General features: G+C 35.6%; 1 protein-coding gene across 3 annotated transcripts in view; it reads left to right on the top strand.

Moving 5' to 3' along the window:
• The window catches only part of Lrp1b (LDL receptor related protein 1B), a 1,970,757-nt gene that overhangs the window by 1,690,068 nt on the left and 256,013 nt on the right, over positions 1-24,676 (top strand). For all 3 annotated transcript variants that reach the window (XM_029472167.1, XM_021181392.2, XM_029472172.1), the window contains exons 52-57: positions 4,585-4,713; positions 7,283-7,405; positions 10,339-10,479; positions 11,864-12,051; positions 16,727-16,910; positions 17,937-18,022. In XM_029472167.1, coding sequence (XP_029328027.1) covers positions 4,585-4,713; positions 7,283-7,405; positions 10,339-10,479; positions 11,864-12,051; positions 16,727-16,910; positions 17,937-18,022 — 851 coding nt within the window. The remainder of the gene's footprint in view (positions 1-4,584; positions 4,714-7,282; positions 7,406-10,338; positions 10,480-11,863; positions 12,052-16,726; positions 16,911-17,936; positions 18,023-24,676) is intronic.

The raw sequence follows: 24,676 nt of genomic DNA, 5'->3' as shown, positions 1-24,676 counted from the left end.
TGGACTTGCAAACTTTATATGCCCCAATATAGGGGAATGCCAGGGCCAAAAGAATGGGAATGGGTGGATAGGGAAGTGGGGGGGCGCTATGGGGGACTTTTGGGATAGCATTGGAAACGTAATTGAGGAAAATATGTAATAAAAATATTAAAAATAAATAAATAAATAAATAAAAATGAAAAAAAAAAGAATAGTACATTCGTGGGTGGGGACATCCTTTTAGAGACAAGGGGAGGAGGTATGGGATGTCAAACAGTCATAGGGCAGACAAGAAGGGGATTAAAGACTGGACTGTAAAAACAGAATAAAGAATGAAAAAATGAAAATAAACATTATAAGTGAAAAATAGACATCAAATTAAAAGAAATAAAACAAAATGTCAGAAAAGAATAGTACGTTCTTTTAATCACTTAGCTGCACCTTAAACCAATATATATGGGCTTCTAACACACACACACACGTGTATATATATATATATATATATATATAAATATATATATATACACATATATAATTACTATATATAGTAGAATTATATATATTATATATACTATATATCATCATATATATTATCTACTATATATATTAATATATATGTATATATATATATGTTTTATGACACATAGCACATAGCTGAGCTATTCTCTGCAAGCTAATATAAAGATTTTCAGTGTCATTAACAACATATGTTTTTTGTGTACCCATTTTGTAGGAAAGCCATTGTGCTGCATTGTTTTAAATCAGAAATAAGAAATTTGGCAAGTTTATACAATTTTAAATGTACCTTATAATTCAATTACTTATGGTACAGAAATGTTACATGTCTATATTCACCTATTGTCTTAGTCAGGATTTCTATTCCTGCACAAACATCATGACCAAGAAGCAAGTTGGGGAGGAAAGAGTTTATTCGGCTTACACTTCCATACTGCTATTCACCACCAAAGGAAGTCAGGACTGGAACTGGAGCAGGTCAGAAAGCAGGAGCTGATGCAGAGGCCATGGAGGGATGTTCCTTACTGGCTCTCTTCCTCTGGCTTGCTCAGCCTGCTCTCTCATAGAACCAAGATTACCAGCCCAGAGATGGTCCCACCCACAAGGGGCCTTCCCCCCTTGATCACTAATTGAGAAAATGCCTTACAGTTGGATCTCATGGAGGCATTTCCTCAACTGAAGCTCCTTTCTCTGTGATAACTCCAGCTGTGTCAAGTTGACACAAAAATAGCCAGTACACCTATTATGTGTTTAACTAATACAAATGTACTATGTATTCATCTACAAAGGTGGTGTGATTTATTTTAATAATCACAAGTATGTATCATGTGGGTTATATGGAGCTATTACCTAGATTTCTCTAGGGCCAATGTAGCAAGCTTCACTCTAAACCTCTTAACACGTGTTCATCAATCTGTTCATTTGTTTCCGTTCCTGGTTGTCTATTTCCCCAGCTCTTCTATAAGTATTATTTGTATTTATAATCGGATATTCCTGCTCCTTACAGCAGTATTGGAAGACCTGACTAATAAACTCTGATTCCTGGACAAAGCAGATTGTCTTTCTATATCTACATTTCAGCAGAATGGTCAGCTGTGTAGATTGTTACCAGAGATAGAAATTCTTTATAGTTCTCAATCACAACTAAATAACCCTGTGAATAACATAAGATTGGTACTATCTCCTAAAACCAGGCAATTTATTTCACTGCACTTAAGCCCTTGCAAACATAATTTTCCCTAATACAGTTGAAGTGATATACTAGTATAAAAATATCAATATAAAAAATAAAGGTCATCATCAAAATTTATTAAACACAAGAAATAGTGATTAATTATATGACTTTATCTTCTTTCTTTGTTTCCTTTGTAACAAATCTTTCACTTCAAACACAGGACTTTGATGACGTTAGCATGTTTTCAGAGCATGAAACCATCTTTATTTTGACCTTTGGTTTAATCAGGCAATAGCAGTTTCCACTGGGAGGAGTTTTCTTAAAGACAAAGTATAATAGGAAAGTAACAGGCCCTAGAGCTTTATAAAGTCTCTTTAAGGAGACTTCATTCATGTCTCCTGCCCAAAATATACAGTCATGGGAAATGTATACTATTGCTCAGTTCTTCAATTGTGCACTGATAAGGAGATAGAGATTTATCTACACAGTTTCTATGATTACCATGCAGTGTCCATGTTCTTTCTTTTAGAACATCCTTCCTTTCTCTCTCTCCCTCTTGTTACACACACAGACACAGACACAGACACACACACACACACACACACACATTCAATTGTGTCTTTGAAAATTCTTTTAAATAAAGAAAATTGTTTAGAAACATATTTATTTGCATTTAAAGTAATAGGTCTATTCAGTTTACTGTTAGGCTACACTTCTATCATATCAATATGATTGTATGTAAGAACTACCTCTTTAAAATAAATTTGAGTCAACAAAGAAATGTAATGTTTTAGAACAAAAAGACAACCTTACAAATAATCTCATCTCAGTGGCTCATGACACTTACTTTACCCCAAAACTCCGTATTAGAAGTACATTAAAATATAGATTGCTGAGCCCCATTTCCAAATAAAGTGATGAGGTATGTGAACATGCTTTTTAACAAGTGGATTGTATCTTTGATGTAGCATATTGAGAAGCTCAGCATTGAAATTCTTACTCTACTCCATCTCTACCTTTTGATACATGAGAAAAGGTAAATGCATAGAGAGTAATAGATTTACCTGAAGCCACACAGATAATGAACTGTAGTAGAGGTAGAGCCAGAATTCCAGCTTCCAAAATATTAATAGGATATGGATCTTTAGAAACTAGCTTTTCTTCTTTGATCAGAGCATAATATGGGCCTAGTAGATGGTTTTCACCGTCTGCCTATTCTCCCCAGGGATTTATTTTTCTGCAAGGAAGACAATGACAAATGGCAATGGTAACTGAGAAAGGAAGCCATAATGTTTTCTATTGCTCGTTTCTTCCCAGTTAATTTAGTGTTTTGGGATGTTCTTCAATCAGAATCTACTGAACAATATCAATGAAGCCATTGACTTAGCTGCAAAGAACATTAGGTCATCTGATACCTGGAGGTATCTTCATAATTATCTAGTCATAATCCTTTTGCTACCAACAAAGAAAATAGACAAGAGAGTTCTTAAAGGTCAGGCAGAATTAGATCTCAGCATGGTCAATATTATAGACAGTAAAATATGTAATGTAAGTGAGTTTAATATTGAAAATGACTTAAAAAGATAAGGAACTTATAATTTTGGTGGGAAGATACTTACCTTAAAAACCTAAATATTTCATAGCTGGTAAATTTTATTTTTAAGTGAAAGCAATGCTTATTTTATACATTATTATCTGGTTTCTTCCACTTAAACCATTTTCTGTTAATGTATTGATCTCAATAAAATGTAAAATTCTTTAATTCCTGAACGCTTAAGTATGCACATCAGCCTTACCCTTGTAGCCTCATGTATATCAAGGAAAGTGAGCGAGAGGAAAGCCTGGGTCTCTTGGTGACTTCGCATAGATGGTTCTCTGCTGCATACCTTGGGAACAAAGCTCTGAGAAGCATCTTCTGCTCACAACAATTACATGACTGAAAAGAGAAATGACAAAAACCATCTACTAAAGGGCATTGACCTTGGTTTATATGAGTGGAAGCAAATTTTCCTATCAATCAAGTCACTCATATTTGTCAATCGGCCATATTTTATTTTTGTTCACATTTCTCTTTCTTCTCTCTCTCTCTCTCTCCCCCTCCCCCTCCCTCTCCCTCTTCCTTGCCCTTGCCCTCTCCTTTTCCCCTCCCCCTCCCTTCCTACTCCCCCCCCCCCAAATTGTTAAGGATTGAATCCAGGGGCTAGCAACTTCTAGTTAAGCAATTTATCTCTTTCTAGGCAAGGTAAAGTTTTATAAAACGAATTATAGAAGTAGATATTTGGCATATAATTTGGACATTGTTTTATATTGAAACTTAAAAATTGAGATTGAACTCCTTCACTCAACAAATATTTTATGTATACAAATAAAAGTAGCATATGAGAGATTGTCCTCAGAAGCACAAGAAAGCATAAGAAATTTTGGCCACCAGGTCAGCATTGGGAGCTCTGCACTTATAATCTCTCCAAGTCTTTGGCTTGTAGAAGCTGGTGACCTTTTCTGTGAAGTGTGATAAGTAATAATTCTGCAGGATTAAAGGAGGTGACATATTAAGTTGTCCATACATGCTAAGCTATAAAATGTTTTCCTCACCACACCTGCTATTGTTCCCACCTATGCAGGCTCAATTCTTTCACCATGTTATTTACTTAAGAATTCCAGAGCATGCTTTGACATATTTTCAAGATGAAGGTGACACAGCTATAAACTGGACAACACTTGCAATTAGAAAAAAAATATATTCTTAAACAAGAATATGTGAAGAATTATTGGGACAGAAGGAGCCATGATTCTCAATAATTATTTTTCCTCCACTGCATGCAAGATTTTTTGCTTATTTCTACAGATCTGAGGAACAGTGGACATTTCCTGGTGGATGTGCAGGGTTTAATACCACTTTTTTTTCTGGGTTTAAGGTGCTGTCACTTGTGCTGCTGACATGTTCAGCTGCCAGGGCTCCCATGCCTGTGTGCCCCAACACTGGCTGTGTGATGGTGAGAGAGACTGTCCCGACGGGAGTGATGAGCTATCCAGTGCAGGCTGTGGTATGAACATTGTCTGAAGTTGTGTGTCAAAGAATTCAGTGGCACAATTCAGGGGAATTGTTTTATCATACCATAATATACTTTCTTTCACTTTTCCCATCCTTGGGATGAGTATGTAATAGTAGTAGTTTATCAAGATGAAATTCTGTACTAATAGTAGTTTTTCAAGCCTTATACATTCAAAGTGTCATAAAAAATGTTTAATATTAGCACCAATTTTAAAACTATTCCACTGGCTGCAATTTTACTATTTGAGCTCCAAAAAAGCATAACCAGATTATATACAGATTGTTGGTTGTTCTAGTCTTTTCTTATTTAACAGTTATCCCTTTCAAATTGTTTTTGAATGCCTATTACACTCCCCCTATAAATTGCTGCTATTAAGTAAGTACTGATCCGGAAGTCAGCGGACAATTACTAAGTCTAGAAGTGAGGAATTCAACTTTGGGTCATGAAGTAAATGAAACTGAAGGATCAAGAAGACACCTTTAAGGTCAATTTACAAAGTTTCTAACTCAAGATTCTATTAAGGAGTCACTCAAGAGAAAATGTTTAGATAATCTTTTTCCATGATCAGGAGGGTAAAAGAACTCCTCATGTGATTGTTGATACCGAAGATCAACTATTGATCTGTTGAACTGAGCTGCTTATCAAAACGGGTTTGTTTGTCAGATTCAGTCTATTGAATGAAATCTGACAATGTCATGATTACTTTTAAATGCATAAATCATTACATCTTTAAAATATTCTATATGAGCTTTTGGGCACACATGTAAGTCAATGGAATAAAACCCCACCGAAAAATATTTGAGGCAGTCTTATTTGCTCACAACTCGTCCTATTGTAAAATATTATCTTGAAGCTGATATATTTTCTATGAAGGTCAATGTTGCTACTGATGATGGGATAACAAAGGATAATGAATTAATTTTAAAAAATGCACATAATCCCACATGCTTTTGCTATTGTAGTTAGCATTCTGGGAGGTATGTTAACACTTGTGAGCCACATGGGTATTATTCAATAAATTATGCTAAATACAACAAATTGCTCTCAGGTGATCTAAAAGTGTTGATGCAAAATAAGTTACTGCTGCCGTGGTTTAAAGAAGAACATATATGTCAGTGTTAGTATAATTCATTCGAGTAATAACAACTGTCATGGCTCAGTGACCTGAGTTATTAGCAACTCTTGAGTTTTAATTTTATTAAAATATGTAAAGTTAATGTTGCTGCTCTGTGACATCTCTGTAGTGGTTCAAAAAAAGTTTATTGAAAGTAAATTATACTGGGCTACATGTCCCCCTCCCTCACACACCCAAATGTCCTTTCTGTTTTGTCTATTCATAGTTCTATGTAGACAAATACTTGGAGGATAGTGGAGGTTGCTTCAAGAGGTATGGGGACAGCTGGATGCAGTAGACTGAAAGGGGTATGTGAGACAATAATTGTAAATTCCCAAGTCTCACGGTAATGTACTTAAAGGATACTAGATTATCACAAAGAAATGGGCCAGTACTTTTGTGTTGATGTTTTTGAAAACTGACCATATTACTTCATCTTGAAGGACCAAAAAAGAGTTGCTCTCCATGAGGACAGCATTTCTTATAGCCCTCCACGCCCATTGTATGTTAATCAATGCAGTAATAGGTTTTTCAGTTAAGACACGTTTGTTTACATATTGAGTACTGTGAGCAATGTCATAAAGTGTTTTTAGAAAACCTGTAAAGCATATTTAGTATAGAAATAGAAATTCTGAGGGTGCTCATTAATTGTTGAATACCTAATATGAAAAGTCATTTCTATATCCCTTACATGCCCATGGAAATATTGTCAGAGAGATTTAAATCCCTTAATTAAACAGGGAAAAACAAATGAACAAAGAAGGTTCAAGCTTTCTCAAGCATGGAAATATAAGGATTAGAGCCAATTATGGGACTAGTGTGGTGGCATTTGCCTATAGCAGATCAGCCACTAAGGATTCACTATGACCTAAACCCTAATTACTACAGCAGTTACACTTTTAGTTGACTATAAAGGGAACTGTAAATTATTTTGGTTCTATGCATATAATATCAAAGTGGATTTTATTGCAAATTTGATCAACCATCACTTAGGCTCTTGCTGGAACACTACTTTCATTGGGCTATGTTCCTAAAGGATCAATAGTCCATTACAAGGGTCAGTATTCATGGTATTGGTGGAGTTATGGCAGGGCTTATTACTCTGTAGGCATTAACTTTGCTTGAATTAAGATGCTGTTTCTGCAGGTTTCTGAAAGATTTTTTCTTAAAGAAAAATAGTAGTCTCAGTCTTCTTAATGTACCTTCCATGTCTCTCATGAACATTAAATTTCTATTCAGTGAATCAATCTTTGAATCATACATGTATCTATTAACATTTTAATATACATGAGATCATTCTTTTGCCTAATACACTGAATAAAAATACATTAGCATTTTCTCTGAGTATCTACAAACTGATAGAGAAAAGCCTCATACTTTAAACTTCAAGTATGAGAGAAGATAAAATATGTGTTTATGTAATTTTATGTCTTGTAATTTTTTTAGCACCCAACAATACTTGTGACGAAAATGCATTCATGTGCCATAATAAGGTGTGCATTCCCAAGCAGTTTGTCTGTGATCATGATGATGACTGTGGAGATGGGTCAGATGAGTTCCTACAGTGTGGTGAGTAAGGCATCTTTCTTATAGGATAAATCAGTTGAAGGTCTATCAAAGGGACTCCAAGACACACAAGTAACCAAAACAAACAGACATTTATTAGTGACTTCAGTAACTTCAGTGCTAAACAATGGAGTATGGGAGTTTGTCAGGTTCTGAGCACATTCATTTCTAAAACATTCCCTTCTTTCATGAATTCTGAGCAATCACCAGTCAAACTGGGAAACGTCTAGAAAAGGCCTTTGCATAGAAGTAGCTAGAATTGCTTTGAACTTTGAAGACGAGACATGACAGGCTTATCTAACCTTAAATGTACATCAAACAATGATATCCAAACAAACAAATAAACAAACAAACCAAAAATGCCAAAAGATTACACTTTTAAAATCTTCTGTGCATTTAAAATATCAAAAACTGAAGTTAGTGTTTTCCTTAATATTTTACTTTGACACATGTGCTACCTAATGTTTAAATTATCATTATGATCCTCAATTGTGTCTCAAAATCATGTTGTTTATCTAATTATAACATTTATTTCTTCCAGAATAGGATTTTTAGTAGAACTAGTTATATATTAAAACTCAGTTTAGAGTGTTCTGGAAGCATGGATTCTTGGTGAATACTAAAATGCTAGGAATGAATTAATTTACTTAACAAGTATGCAAGGGTGTATCATGTGCTTGGGTAGCATCAGCACCACATGACTATCCTTTATGGAAACTCACTGAAACCTGATGACCACCTTGGATTGCAGACCCAGGGCCTATATTTGACCTCCTTTGTCACGGATTTAGTGCTCTGCAGACTCTTCCCTATGGACTGCATTCAGTGTGTTCTGCTGTTCTCCATGTGAGGTTGACTAAGAGCCATATTTCATTCTTTTGTGATATTTCTATCATTAGTCTTAGATGGGATCTCTGAGAAATCTTTTATTTATAATTATTTCATATTTTAGCCTTCAGTCAATATATTTTCAGTAGTATATCATAATTAACATAATGGTTTTATATTGGTTATTTACTTACTTGTCTATTTGAGATAAATGATTGGCATAGAATTTGCTATGTAGATTAGCCTGTACTCAAATCCATAGATACCCCATGTCCTCGAATTAAAAATATGTACTACAGGGAAATAGGATATCACAATAAAATTTAACTTCAAGAACTCTCTCTTTTATCATAGTTCAAGAAATACTGCATACATGAGTCTAATCTGTTTAGGAAATTACTAGAACATTTTAAAAGTGAACAGTGTGGATCTAAACCATATCAGTAATGATGCCATGGAAGAAAACAGAAAACTTGTAGCTTACTCATGGACTTTTAGCTGTGGAATGGGCAAGATAAAGACATTTCCAATTGATATGAATTGGAGAATGGCAATACTGCTGGTAAGCTTAGGTACACAGTAAAGTGACAGATAGTTTCGTGATTTGCGAAAGAAATGAAATACATGGTTGAAGATTTGAAATTGTTCTAGAGACCAGAAATTTGGTGTTGATGAGCCCCGTTATTAATGTCAGTTCTTAGCACTAAGGTGAGCACTCAAGTTAGCACGAAAAGGAAAGAGGCAAACAGATTCAAAAGAAAGAAAGAAAGAAAGAAAGAAAGAAAGAAAGAAAGAAAGAAAGAAAGAAAGAAAGAAAGAAAGAAAGAAATATGCAAAACAACAACAGCACAAACAATATTCTGTAGTCGAAATGCTGTAAGTTGTATCAGAAAGGGCTTTTATACAGGAAGATGGAAAAAAAAAAGCCCTGGAGAGTAGATTATGAATACTTAACCAGGAAGAGTGTGCAATCAAGAGCAACAAAAATGCTGCCAAAAAACCAGTCCGTTAGAATCCTGGGAGACTTAAATTTGACAGCTTTGCTTAGTATTTTTTTTTTTCTTTAATCTCTAAGAGGAATTTCTAAAGAAGATGTTACAGGAAATGATGTTCAATTAATTAATGGGAAATGGAAGTTGGTAAGTAGAAACAAGATTTTGCATAAAAGTAAAGCAAAGAATTGTGCTTAGGGAGATGAAGGTGGATTTGCGGCTGATTGGACCAGACAGGATTTGTATGCTTACTAACGGGGACAACCTGCTCTTGCGGGGACAGGCTGTAAACAGGATGCAGCAGCAGATTCCACTTTCACCATTCAGTATGACAAATTCTTTGGTAAGATATGCAGTGAATTGTCTTTGCCACTTTAGAATGACTTAATAAATTCTACCTGTAAAAGAAGAATTTTCCAGTTTTAACACTACTTACTAAGAATGTCTGTCTATAATTTACATGGAGGAAAATGTCATTATAAAACCTAATTTACAAAGTCAAGCATAAATATAATTCAAATAAAACAAACAAATGTTAATCTCAACAAATCATGGGTTATTATATAACTCGACTTTTAATGACCCTAAGAATTGGCATACTTGACAGTTACAAACAATTTTATACTCATTCTTTTATAAATAGGATTTTATTCTTATTAAACAATTTCTTTCTGCACTGAATAATGTTTGTCAAGCGTAAGTATAATATTACAACTTCTAAAAATAGTTGTTAGAGCTCAGAATCCATTTGCCCGTAAGTTCTAATGCTACACATAACCATGCAACCAAGTCTGTAAATAGATTATAGTGGTGACTATTCTGCTTCACATCGTAAGAGAAATGGGTCGGATATAGACAATCACAGAATAGAAACAGTTGCTTGTGTGGTAGTCATCTATCCTTACCTGGTATGTTATTTCCAAGATTATATTTGACCTTTTATTATGCTTTCACACAAAAAAATATTGCTTATAGAAGTAATGGAGAAATGAGACGTATTTTCCAAAGAGGTCCATTCTGCCTACTTGTTAAATAGGGTTGCTGCGCACTGAGAGGGTGAAGTGCTGATTAATTTTTATGACAAGAGCTTAGTGAATGTTACATCCTCTTCTCTAGGATACCGGCAGTGTGGTCCAGAAGAGTTCCGCTGTGCTGATGGGCGCTGCCTCGTGAATACTTTGTGGCAGTGTGATGGCGACTTTGACTGTCCTGACAGTTCCGATGAGGCTCCAATCAACCCAAGGTGCAGGAGTTCAGGTAAAAGACTACACATTACTCTGGTCACCTTCAGTTTTCTTTTTCTGGTTTCACTTTTATTTGAGACAAGGCTTTTCTATGCAGCCTAGGCTGGCCTTGGATCTTTCCCTTCCTTCAGCCTTCTGTGTGTTGACGTTGGAGGTCTGATCCACCATGTCATGATTATGAAGTTTTGCTTTAATTTCTGTCTCGTTGGATATTCAGTGAAGTGTATGCAGAGAGCCAGACCCATGATTTTACCAGTTGCATAGAGTACCAAGTGATTATGTTTAAGGTTGTACCAAACAGCTGGATGGTTCTTTACTCTCACCTCACACATACATTTTTTTTTTTTGCTTAGGGAGCAAGTTCTTATATGGCTTAGGCTGACTTCAAATTCACTGTGTAGCCAAATATGACCTTTAACTTTTCCTTTGAATACACCTCTTAGCACATGTTTCCATGATCAACTTTAATCTTTCATTAATGGTTTATATGAGGAAAATTTCTCTCTATAGGGTATATAAAATAAAACTATAAAATATACTAAAAGTTAATGAGATATCATCAGACTACAATATTATTTATTTCCATAAGTATATATAATTATTACATTTCAATTAATTTAAAATAATATATTAGAAATGATTTATATAGAAACTGTATATATTACTAACTCATACTATATAACACTACTTATAATTTGAACAGAAATACAAGAACAAATTATATGCTTACATATAAATGCTCACAGACCTGCCCAATCAAATTAATTTAAGCAGAACTTCACTATAAGAAAGTCTGTTTAGTCATGGATTTCAGTGCAAACTCACTTTTTTCTGATATCCTGTAAATAGTAATAAGGGCTTTTCTTTTAAAACCACATACTATGAGCAATAATATTCAACATACCAGGTTTAGGTGTCTGCCAGCTGAACTTTCTAAAGCTGCATTTGGAAGAACTATTGTTCACCATCAATGTCCTTTTTATGCCCTGACTTAATAATGTCAGTGCTATATTTTTTGGAAGAAATGAATCCAGTAATACCCACCTCTTCTATATTCTTAGCTTTCAGTGACAAATAATTTCTCAAAGATCTATAGCTTGGGGGAAATGTCAAGTCATCATTACACTTTTGAACTCATTATTCACAGTGTAAATGAGACAGATACATTAATATTGCTATAGATACTTCCTTTGAAAGCTAATTTCATAGGAAAGTTAGGGCTTAGGTAACTATCAACCATGGGGACTGTTTCCCCTGATACCAAACTGTGCAGCACCTTATATGCTAACTCCTTGGTACTTTTGACACGCAAGTTATCATATTGTGAGCATTTTCGAGAAGAGTGTCATACAAAGGCATGCCTTTTATATTCCATATGTTTTATTTTCTTTTTCCAGAACATTCATGCAACAGTTCATTTTTTATGTGCAAAAATGGCAGGTGCATTCCCAGTGATGGTCTTTGTGACATTAGGGATGACTGCGGTGATGGCTCAGATGAGACAAACTGCCACATAAATGAATGTCTGAGTAAGAAAATCAGCGGATGTTCTCAAGACTGTCAGGATTTGCCAGTCAGTTACAAGGTAGGCACTCATCAAAATTAGCAAATCATATGAAATGTCAGAAAATGACACAATGAAACTTTATTTCCAGCATGACCTTAAAACTTGAAAAAGGACTGTAATTTTCTAGGTAAAGGGATATACAGAAGGATTTCTATCTGAAAAAGGATAGTGATGTATATATGAGAGTTAAAAGAATATAGTTGAAAATAAAAATATCAAAGCTTTCAGAATAAGAGAAGGGAGAACTTAGAGATATACAAAAATAACTGTAAAATGTTCATTCAACTTAAGTTCTCAATTTTCTCTTCTTTCTGTTGAATAACCTTGTAAAATAAAGCTGCAGCATTGCCAGAAAGACATAAAGGGAAAAGTCTTAAAATCATGCATTATTAGAAGCTTGGATAAGCATTGTTCTCTTAACTCTTAATTTCTTCCCCTCCTCTCTCACTCCCAGATCCCATCCTCCACCTCCCCTGATTATTGTGTTCCCCCTTCTAAGTAGAACTGAAGTGTTCACACTTTGGTCTTCATTCTTGTTAAGCTTCATATCGTCTGAGAGTTGTATCATTTCTGTGCTTTGGGCTAATATCCACTTAGCACATACCATGTGTGTCCTTACCTGACACTATTGCTAATACCAAGAAGTGCTTGCTGACAGGATCCTGGTATAGCTGTCCTTTGAGAGACTTTGCCAGCACCTGATTAATACAGATGGCACTATTCACAGCCATCTATTAGACTGAGCCTAGGGACCCCAAGGGAAGAGTTAGGGGAAGGACTGAAAGAGCTAAAGGGGATTGCAACTCCATTGGAAGAATAACAATATCAACTAACTGGACACTTCAGAGCTCCCAGGGACTAAATCAACAACTAAAGAGTATACATGGATGGATCCATGGCTCTAGCTACTTATGGGAAAGAGGACTGCTTTACCTGTAATCAGTGAGAGGAGAGGTGCTTGGTTCTGTGGAAGCTTGGTTACCCAGCATAAGGGAATGCAAGAGAGGTAAGGCAGAAGTGGGTAGTTGGGTGGGGGAATCACCCTCTTAGAGACAAATGGGAAGAGGGAATTTGAGGAGGGCAAACTAGGAAGGGAGACATCATTTGAAATGTAAAAAAAATAAAATAACCAATATAAAGAATACTTGTTACGAAAGCATTCACAGAAAACGTGAGTGAGGCAGGTCATGCCTGTAACTTGGTGTTAGGTGCAGACTTAGAAATTTGTGTCTTTTCAGTGGCTACTCAGCCTATCTCAAGAGGTAGCACCAGGTTTAGTGATACTTTAAAAATCAGAGACTAGACTCCCAATGAGCTCTTCTGACCTCAGATTATGCATATGTGCACACACATATGCACACACAGGAAAAATTCATGTATACACATACAGAGAAATAAAATGTTGACAGAAGTTATAATGAACTAAATGTGAATCTTTGCTAGATAATCAAAATAAAGTGTCATCTGCTTTTGAGAATGAAAATGTTTCAATAATATAGTAAAAAGAAACAAATATTTGTCACAAATCTGTATTGTAAAAGGAACTTTTATTTGCCTGATGTGATTGTTGTCTAAGAGGCTTACTGCTGAATAAGCTCATCTTTTTTTGCTCTTTGTGAATTCTGGCTGGCTGATTCAACTCATCTGTTCTGGTGCAAACTCCTCTTCATGTTGACTGAATCAAATTGGCTTCTCTCAGCTTCTCATGGAATTGTTCTGCTTTGACCTCAAACTGACTCTGGCAGTCTGTTCTTTCTTCTGGCTGCGATGTCTTAACGTGCATCTACCTTATTCTCTCTGCAGCCTGTCTCCTGAGAGTTCGGATTAAACATGTGTGGGCCTAAGCAATTCTTTACCTGAAACTTGCTGTATACCAGGCTGACCTTGAACTTAGAGATCTGCTTGTCTCTGTCTTCAGTGACTAAACGCATATCAGTAGTACAGGCAAACCACACAGACCCAGAAGGTCTTTGGGTATGGTCTCTTGCCAGAGCAGCCATGTTGCTGGACAAAAATTCCTCTATACTGTGTAATTTATAAAGATACTTTTTAAAAAATTACAAGAAAAGTTTGTATAACTATGTCGTTTCAAATATCCTGAGAAATTTTTCAGAAATTAGATGATGTGAATATTCACAATATTTTCTTAAATATTTCAAGTAAAGGTGTGATCATTTTTTATAATATATAGAAACAAAGTGAACCTTTAGTCTTCTAAAATAGCATATTATCCTACTTTAATTTCATACACATGCTTTTTAATGATTTGGCAATAAGACTTTAAAAATAAAAAGGATACGGAATTGATGTGAAAAATATTTTTAAATTATTTCCCTTTCAAAAATTATAAACACTTGCTATAAGCCTTTATGCTTGTGTGTGTGTGTACAAAATGTTCAGTAACTTTCCTTTAATAAATTACTTTTTTGTTTGATTTATTGAAGTAATGTATGTAATAAATGGAGCCTGACACTGGCATCTCCAATGATTTCATAGCCCTCATTTAGAAAAAGATGTTCTGAAAGACATGCAGCCATTCTACAAACTACTGACTTGCTTTAAAAGGGACTTTGATTCAACATTACTTTGTGTTGAACAGTCAGATTCTGGCTTCTTGACGTTATCTTGTGATATAATTTCTAGTATTTTCCAGTGATAAAATTTTTATCTTATCAAATTCTCCATTTTTCTTATATCTTTTTATTTAAAAATGAAGTTATGAATTAAATACCATAAGGAATTTAGCACTTTTATGTGGGAACATGTATGTGTACTGCCAATGCTAAATGCCTTGTTTTTGTTTTTTTTTAATTAGATATTTATTAGATATTTTCTTCATCTACATTTTAAATTCTATCCCTAAAGCCCCCTATAACCTCCCCCTGTCCTGCTCCCCAACCCCTTTCTTGATCACTATCACCCTTATCTTTGGGACAATCTCTCTCTCTCCCTCTCTCCCTCTCTGTCTCTCTCTGTTTCTCTCCCTCTGTATCTCTCTCTCTGTCTGTCTCTGTCTGTCTGTCTCTGTCTTTCTCTCTGTTTCTCTTTCTCTCTCTCTGTCTCTCTCTCTCTCCCTCTCCCTTCCTGTCTCTGTCTCTCTCTGTCTCTCTCCCTCTGTATCTCTGTCTCTGTCTCTCTCTGTCTCTGTCTCTCTCTCTCTGTATCTCTTTCTCTCTCTCTGTCTCTCTCTCTGTCTCTCTCTCTTTCTCATTTCTCTTTTGGTTTACACATGACTATTGAGGATCCAAACTAGGGTCCTCTTGCACAACAGACACATTTTTGAGTCTTCTCCTACCTTCAGTGTTTTCCATTTTACATTGTTTAAGTACACAGTGCAGTGCCATTTGTCAGCATCACCTACTTAGTGTATGTGGCTCTGCTTGGTTCAGTAGTTCAGGCTTAAGGATGGGTTTTACTGATGGTCATCAGTGTCTCAACCTAGATATGGAGAGAAGACTGTGAAATCATAGTATTGGTTTGGGTGTACTTCCTAGATTGCCAGTGGGTTCTAGAAGTTAAGACAATGCATCCACTTGCTGAGTATTATGAGAGAAATGTCAGTAGAAACTAATAAAGTTGGAAGTTAAAAGGGCTTAGGACAGTGATTCCCAACTTGTGGTCATGACCCTTTTGGGGATTGAATGACTCTTTCACATAGGTTGCCTTAGACTATCAGAAAATACAGATATTTACATTGTTGTATACACCATTAGTAAACTGACAGCTACTAAGTAGCAGCAAAAATAATTTTATGGCTAGAGAACACTACAACATGGAGAAATATATTACAGGATCACAGGAAGGGTGAGAACCACTAAGTTAGGAGATTCATAAAAATACCCAGGAAAGTCTCTTTTTCTAAATTCTGAGCACACTAATTTGCTGATAATATTCCTTTGCTTATCAATGGGTTTTTATATTAAAATATGATTTGGTATTATTGGTGTGTGAAATCTGATAGACTTCCTAATAGATAAAAACTCTGCTAACTCTTTCATTCAGAAATAAATGATCAAGGGTATAAAATGTTTATAGTGAACAGCTATATAAGTTTATTTTTAGTAGTTTAAAAGTTTGCTCCAAATTCAGTTCTCAATACCCACAAACTCTCTTCTTTAAAAAATACAAGATTTTTCAACAACAACAACAACAACTATCTTCAAAAAAAATTGTTTCAGTTCACAATAAAACTTCTCATATGTTATTCAATGTCTCTGTGATTTGCATTTCATATTTATGTATTTAGGAATACATAAACATTTACATACATGTACTTGCATGTACCAAAAGTTAATGAAAATGAGGGCAGGAATGGTTATATTGAAGGATTCACAGAGAGGAAAAGCAGGGTAAATGATGTAATTAAATTATAATCTCAAAAATAAAAGAAACCCTTTTTAAGAGCAAAGAAATAATATCTAAGTACAGGCATAGATCTGGGAATTGCTCCCCCCCCCCCCAAGCAATCTGGCTTTAGAGGTTTCAATCCACTTCTTATCTTTCAAGATTTAGAAGGTCATCTGCTATTTTAACTTTACGTAATAGATGCAATTTTACTAAGGTTAATTGTCAAGACAAGATGACTTTCCAGTATCTATTTTAGTGTATTTCTAGTGTGAACCTCACTAAAGAGATAACCAGTAGCAACAGGCAATGGCAGTAATGTTAACCATTCTCATGTTTCCTTTCCCAGTGCAAATGCTGGCCTGGATTCCAACTGAAGGATGATGGGAAAACATGTGTAGACATTGATGAATGTTCCTCAGGTTTCCCATGTAGTCAGCAATGCATCAATACATATGGAACCTACAAGTGCCGCTGTGCAGAAGGCTATGAAACACAACCTGATAACCCAAATGGATGCAGGTCACTCTCAGGTATTGGAATGAACTTGTCCATGATCCAAACTCAGTTATAAAAGTGGATATTGAATGTTGTAGTAAGTTTTATTGAAATAAAATCCTTGTTCCTGTGTCTGAGAAGTCAAAATTCTTCCTTCAGGATTGGCATTTGTTATTGTGACTTTGTTTTTGGACATGTTCTATTCTTTTTAAAGGAATATTGCATTATTGTCTTGTAAAATAGGAAGAGTTTTTATAATATTGAGAGTAAAAGTGCATGCATATGATATTACTGCCCCCAGAATGCTTTTTCTGTGGCACAAATTATTATCACATGTTCGCCAAGGCTGAGAGACAGTATTGTAACATTATTGTGAAAAATTTTCATATATTGCTTGCAGTTATACATACCACAGACAACCTATAGGCCAGTAATGGTAACAATAATACTAAGTCCTACTATATACCATTATATCAATAATTTAGCTATTCAAAATATTTTAAACTTCTGTTTAGTCTAAATATTCTTTTTTTTTAAAGACCTATATTTTAAGTTAAGGGAGAAATCAAACACAAGAAAATGAAACAAAATGTATGTCAGCCAAACACTTGTGAGAGAATTAGCAGTATACAAAGATGAAAAATAAACATAAAGAAAAGTGGCAAAATTTATTAAAACAACTCAATATCTGGAACTTATTTAATTATTATGAAGGAGTTTCTGTCTATATGAATGTTTGACTGTACTGTGGCTTCTAACACAGCTATACATTATCTTTTTCTTAAATCCTTCACAAATAGATATAATATTAGATATTGTCTAATACCAAATACATTATTAAGTGTCTAGAGAACTGAGAGTAAAATACATTTTGAATTACTTGTATTCCCTGCCTTTCATGCATGTTTGTGCTTGACTTTCCTAAAGTCCTGAGGACTTTGCTGTTATTACTCAGAAAAGTACTGTATAGTTATTTACACTGCTACAAACAGAATGCACAGAAGCCTGAAAAGGAGGACATAACTGTCCAGTTTCTAATACAATCTTCCTCTTGCCTTTAGATGAAGAACCCTTCTTAATTCTCGCCGACCAACATGAAATTAGAAAAATTAGCACAGATGGCTCCAACTACACACTTCTAAAGCAGGTATAGTAACTCCAGGATGGTGAGACAGTGGGTGTTGTTCCATGTGTATCAGTCAAGTTAAGCACATAGAGCATCTAATATAATGTATAGAGTTTATCCATGTATGTACAAAAGCTATCATGTGTTTTGACTATGAGTAGCAGTGTTACAAAGTGTTTTAGGATGCTGCATGGAAGAAAAAGAAGTCTTTAAAGATAGTATATGTTGAGAAATGTCTAGAAATGCTATGTTGGATATAGATGGCTTACTAGAAGTGGCACATGGTTCTTTTAATTTATTTTATAACCTTAATCAATTAGTAGGTATACTGTCAAATTTCTGATGTTTTCTCTTGAAAATGAATGGGATTTTTTTAATACTAATTTAAATAATCCAATCTTTATTCTGTGCTATGTCAATTTATGGAGTCATTATTAAATATTCAGTTTATAAACGCGATTGAACCACAGAATGGACTTCTAACCACCATTTCAGTGACAATGCCTTATTTTATTTTCATAAGTCCTGTATCTCAAGACACACAAACAGGATGATTTTTATTGTGTTTTATAGTTAATATGTTACAAGATTGTTTTTGACAGAACAAGTTTTTCTCTATGAAACATTTAAAACTATAAAACATAGCAGAACCACTTCAAAATAGTCCTGACTCCTGTTTGTATTTGCATTGTTGCCAAACAGGAACACATGAATGGAAATGTACTTCAAATGCTTCCTAAGGAGAGTCAAATATTTGGAAATGAAGACAGGGTTATTCAAAGTTCACAAGCATCCTATGTCTTTGTGGAAAATGCTTATTAATGGTGACCACTCAGTGACAAAACAGGCCAGAAAGACCAAAGGAAATCTTGGCATGTGGTCTGGCCTATTATTTCATTATGATATAAAATTTTAGGTATTCCTACAGGCAGAATTATTTTTCTATCTTTAGATATAATATATAAGATGAAAAAAGAGATAAATATATTTTCTTAATAATTTGTCTCTAGCAAAATAAATGAAAACATTATTTTAAAATTAATTTTTGTATTGTTGTATACCTACTTAGCAATGTTGCTGTTGCTAGTGTTTTGAATTTTACTATTTTAATTGTAGCCAGTATAAATCTAAGATTATTGTGTAACATAAAGTTATAAATAAGGGTAGAACTTTCTTAGTATATTGACTGTAAAATATGGTTGTCTTAATCAAGCTATAGTTTAAATTCAAATATTATATTTAGAAAATTACTTTAATAACATGTTATAATGAAAATTAGTCTAGTATCTTTTTAGTATGTTATACAATTCAATTCTAACAGTACTTTTATTCCAGAAAAATTATATAAAGTAACGACATAAAATTTTCTAAATTAATCATCTTGAACAAAAGGGCACAAATCTTCAGCCACAAAAATAAGAAAGGCAAATAGGACTTTGATGAAACTAATTTTCAGCTCAGAAGTCAAAGGGATGACTTACTTTGGGCACATCCTTGGCTTTTACGTTTATATCTGATTCTTCAGAGAGAACAGTATTCTGTGAGCATTAAGGGACAACTGCAGAAAAATGTCCACCCTTGGCTGGATTGGAAACGTTTTAATTCCTCTGTCCTAGCAGCTTTAACTTATTATACTAGCCTTGCTAAATATGGCTTTGAATTATCGTTATATAAATGAATTACTGTTAAGAAAGCAGTGGACAATAACTAAGAATTATAGGTAACTCCTTGCTAAAGTTATAGACAAATTTTTTTCTCCTTACAAAAGTTCTCTATTCAACCATCTGAATTATCAAACCATCACAGGATTCCTAACCATATACATTATTCCTTTAAAGAGAAAAACATTTCTATAAAATGAAGTTTCAGATTACTGACAGGAATTAATTAATTTATTTACTCTTCAATAATTTAGTGTTTTTCATTCACTTTACATCCTGACTGCAGCCCCCTCTGTTCTTCTCCCAGGCCTGCCCTTACAAATCCCTCCGCTTACTCCCCACCCCTTCCCTTCTCTGGGGAGAAGGAGAAGCCCCACTTGTGTACCACCCAACTCTGAGACATCTATTCCCAGCAAATCTAGGCATATCCTCTCCCACTGAGGTCCAACCAATCAGTCAAGGTAGCGGAGAGGATCAAATGCCAAGCAACAAAGTCAGAGACAGTCCCTGTTAGAGGACCCACATAAAGAGCATGGTACATACATGCTACTAAAGGGTAGGTGGCCTAGGTGTTCCCCCTTCATGCTCTTTTGTTTGTGGTCCAGTGTCTGTGAGCCCTCATAAACCCAGGTTAGTTGACTTTGTAGATCTTCTTGTAATATACTTGATCCCTCTCCATTATCTCAATTCTATTTACCACATCCCCACTCTCACAATATTCCCCTGATGTTTGGCTGTGGGTCTCTGAATCTATTTCTGTCCTCTTCTGGATGAAGCCACTCAGGAGACAGTTATTCAAGGCTCCTGTTTGCAACCATAGGAGACTATAATTATCAGTGTTAGGCACTGGCTCTCTCACATGGGAAGGAGCAGTCACTGATTGGCTGTTCTCCCAGTCTCTGCTCCATTTTTATCCCTGTGCATCTTCTAGATAGAATCATCTTTGTTTGGAGGTTTGGTAGGTCAGTTGATGTCTCTCTCCCTCCATTAGATGTTCTCCTGGCTACTGAAGATGGTCACTTCAGACTCTCTATACCCTGCTGGTAGGAATCTCAGCTAGGGTTGCACCCTAAGACTCCCCATAGCATCCCCATCCCAGAACTTTATCTAGTCCCAGAGATTCCACACAATTGATTTCTTTGCTCAGTCCCAGCTCTCTCCAGCACCCCATCTCCCCATATCTTTTCCTACTCCATCTCCCCACCTCACCTCCTCTCCTACCCAGTTCATTCTCTTTTTCCACCTCTGAAAACTATTTTGTTTCCCCTTCTGAGGGAGATTCATGTATCCTCCTCTCTTTATCCCTAATCATTTCTTTCATTCTGTGTATTGAAGCATGTTTATCCTGTACTTCGTGGCTATTGTCCACTTATAAATTATGACTAAAGTCTACTTATAAGTGAGTACGTATCATACATGTCTTTCTGGATTTAGGTTATCTCACTCAGGATGATATTCTGACACTCTACCACTTGCTGTAAATTCTATGATGTCTTTGTATTTAATAGTTGAATAATATTGCATTGCATAGATGTATCACATTTTTTTTATCTATTCTTCCATTGAGGGACTTATAGGTTGTTTCTAGTTTCTGCATATCATAAATAATGCTGTTATGGCCATAGTTGAAGAATGGATACTGGGGCACCTTTTTGACTGTATGTCCAGAAGTGTTATACCTGGGTCCTGGGTTAGAACTATTCCAATTGTATGAGAAATCACAAAACTGATTTCCAAAATGATGGTACAAGTTGGCACACCCACCAGCAATGGAAAAGTGTTCTCCTTGGTCTACATCATTGCCAGTATGTGCTGTCACTTGAGATATTTGTTATCTTAGCCATTCTAAAAGATGTAAGACAGAGATAACAGAGGACATGGAACATTTCTTTAAGTAGTCTTAGCCATTAAGATTTTTCTGTTTTGTTCCTTTAGTCCTTCCCCTAATTCCTCCATTGATGTCCCCATGCTCAATCCTATGGTTGGTCAGGCTCTGACAGAGCCTCTCAGGAGACAGTTACACCAAGCTCTCATCATCAAGCACTTCTTGGCATCAGTAATAGTGTCTAGGTGTGGTGGCTGCAAATGGGAAGGATCTCCAAATGGGGCAGTCTCTGGATGGCATTTCCTTCAGTGGTTGCTGCTCCACTCTTTGTCCCTGTATAACCTTTAGACAGGAACAATTCAAGGTTAAAATTTTTGAGATGGGTTTTGGCCCTCTTGTTCAATTGTGAGCCATGCCTAACCTCTGGATATGGTCTCTACAGGGTCTCTCTCCCCTTTGTTGGGTTTTTCAGCTAATATCATCCCTGTTGAGTCCTGGGAGGCTCTTGCTTTCCTGTCATCTGGGACTTTTGGTGACTATGTCCATTTCCTCATCCTCCATTGCTACACACATCTGTTCAATTTCCTGAACCTCTGAGCATCTCCCTGTCTCCTTCCACATTTGATCCTGCCCTCATTTTCCCCTCCCCCTCTTCAGTTCCTCCCAAGTCCCTCCCACCCTCTGCCTCCCATGATTATTTTTCCCTCTTCAAAGTAGGACTGAAGCATCCACACTCCATAGGAAGAACAACCAACTAGACCCCCAGAGCTCCAGGTACTAGACCACCAACCAAAGAATACACATGGAGGGGCCCATGGTTCCAGCTGCATATGCAGCAGAGGATAGCCTTATCTGTCATCAATGGGAGGGGAGGCCCTTGGTACTCTGAAGGCACAGGGGAATGCTAGGGCTGTGAAGCTGGAGTGGGTGGGTGGTGAAGAGCCCCCTCATAGAAGTAAAGGGGGAGGGGATGACATAGAGGGTTTATGGCGGGGAAACTGGGAAGGGGAATAACATTTGAAATATAAATAAATAAAACAACCAATTAATGAAAAAAGAGATTTCTCCATTGAAAATTTACTGTTCATGTCTGTACCCTATTTTTCAATTGGGTTAATTGGTTTGTTGACATTTCTTTTTTTTTTTTTTTTTTTTTTTTTTTTTCGAGACAGGGTTTCTCTGTGTAGCCCTGGCTGTCCTGGAGCTCACTTTGTAGACCAGAAATCCGCCTGCCTCTGCCTCCCGAGTGCTGGGATTAAAGGCGTGCGCCACCACGCCCGGCTCATTTTTTGATTTCTTTATTTATTTTGAGTACTAGTCCTCTATCAGATGTTAGGTTAGTGAAAAATTTTTCCCATTCTGTAGGCTGCTGTTTTGTCCTATTGATAGTATCCTTAGCCTTGTAAAAGCTTTTCTGTTTTTATTTATTAGTTTTTGGTCTTAATGCCTAAACTACTGGTATACTGTTCAAGAATTTGTCTCCTGTGTAGTTCCCTAACTTCCATTATATTATATTTTGTGTGTTTGATTTTATGACATAAATTTATTAAGCTGTCTAAAAAGTAGTCTGGAGAATATCCCAGTCGTATTCTAATTTTAGAATTCTAATTTTCTGTAGTCACTTCAGATATATACATACAGTGAATTTAATTTAGAGCTTTTCTAGTTTTTAGTATCTACTGAATAATTAATGTTAGTTACCAATTTTCATTTTTGTAATTATTCATAATTAGCATAGTCAATAGAATGGACTTACTGTCATTCCTTTGAGCATAGTGAAGTCTTTGAATGGAATCATTTATTATCACTTTATATTGCTTAGTTATGACATGTGATTTTTGTGGGGATAGGCCATCTATTGGAATAGTTCATCTAATTAGTTGCTATGAAGCAGTATGACCACAGCATCGCTTATAAAGGAAAACATTTAACTTAGACTGACTTACAATTGCAGAGGTTTAGTCCATTATCATCATGGCAAGAAACATGCAGGCAAAGATGCTTCTGGAGAAGGAGCTGAGGATTCTACATCTTGATCCATAGGCAGCAGAAAGAGAGTACCTCATTAGACATAGCATGAGCATATGTGTGACCTCAAAACCTACCTCTTGCACATTGACACACTTCTACCAATATGGCCACACCCATAATAGCACCACTCCATAAGGGCTAGTTATACAAACACATGAGTCTATGAAGGGGGCATTTTTATTCAAACTGCCACACCATTATTTTCATAATGTAAAGACAAAGTAAAAAGAGGTTTCTTATGTTAATAGTAATGCATAAAAGTTGAACCTGTGGCATTTATATTGTTATTACTAGAACTTAGATGGTATAAAAAGAAATATTGAAAGAAAACCACTCTCTCTTTCCATAATTTCCTGGATTGTTTCTATTCACAATCCACTTTAGTTCTCAGGGATCTTGGAAAGAAGTAAAGTATGAACATGAATTATTTAACCTTGGCTTGACTCTCATAAAGCACTATATGAATCTAAGACCTCACAATTACTATCAAATTCTGAACTTTCAGAGTAAAAGTGAAAGTGAAATCAGACTTTGTAATTATCATGTTTATTAATGCTGCTTTCCTAAAGCTAAGCCAAACAAACAAGTTTCTCTCTTCCTGGATGTCCAGACCTTAAACATAAGACTCATAAACGGAGATGTTCCAACCTTAGAGTTGAGTTTATGGAATCATTTACAACAAATATTCCTATGCAGATGATTTTTTTCTACTTTAAAAATGCATTAGGAACATGGTTGCAAAAAGTCCAAGACACTATCATATAGTTTGGGAAAATGAAAGCAGAAAAGAGCGGTAGAGTGACTTATACTGCTCACTAATATGACGTTTTCATTCTGATCTTTTCTATGTAGGCAATAACAGCCCCACTCACCCACAGCAGGGGTCTTGAAGGAAATCCCAGGGAAGCCCAGCTTTCATCTCTGAACTGGGCAATTCCAAATGTCTCCCCCTAGTGCTTGTATATCATGTATTAGCTTTGGACTATTTTTCAGATTACCAAAGCTGCTCACTGAGATACAGGTGAGCTGCCATTGTGTGACCCGTCTTAGATAAAAAACAAACAGTTATGCTTCATTTGAGGACTCAGTCATGGTGTTCTAATTTATTTATTTTAACATAATTTCTCTTATTTGGTTTTCCTTTATTTAATTTTTAAA

Source organism: Mus caroli, chromosome 2 (assembly GCF_900094665.2).
Source record: "Mus caroli chromosome 2, CAROLI_EIJ_v1.1, whole genome shotgun sequence".
In the NCBI taxonomy this organism is placed as follows: Eukaryota; Metazoa; Chordata; class Mammalia; order Rodentia; family Muridae; genus Mus; species Mus caroli.
This window is presented reverse-complemented; position numbering and strand designations above follow the sequence as displayed.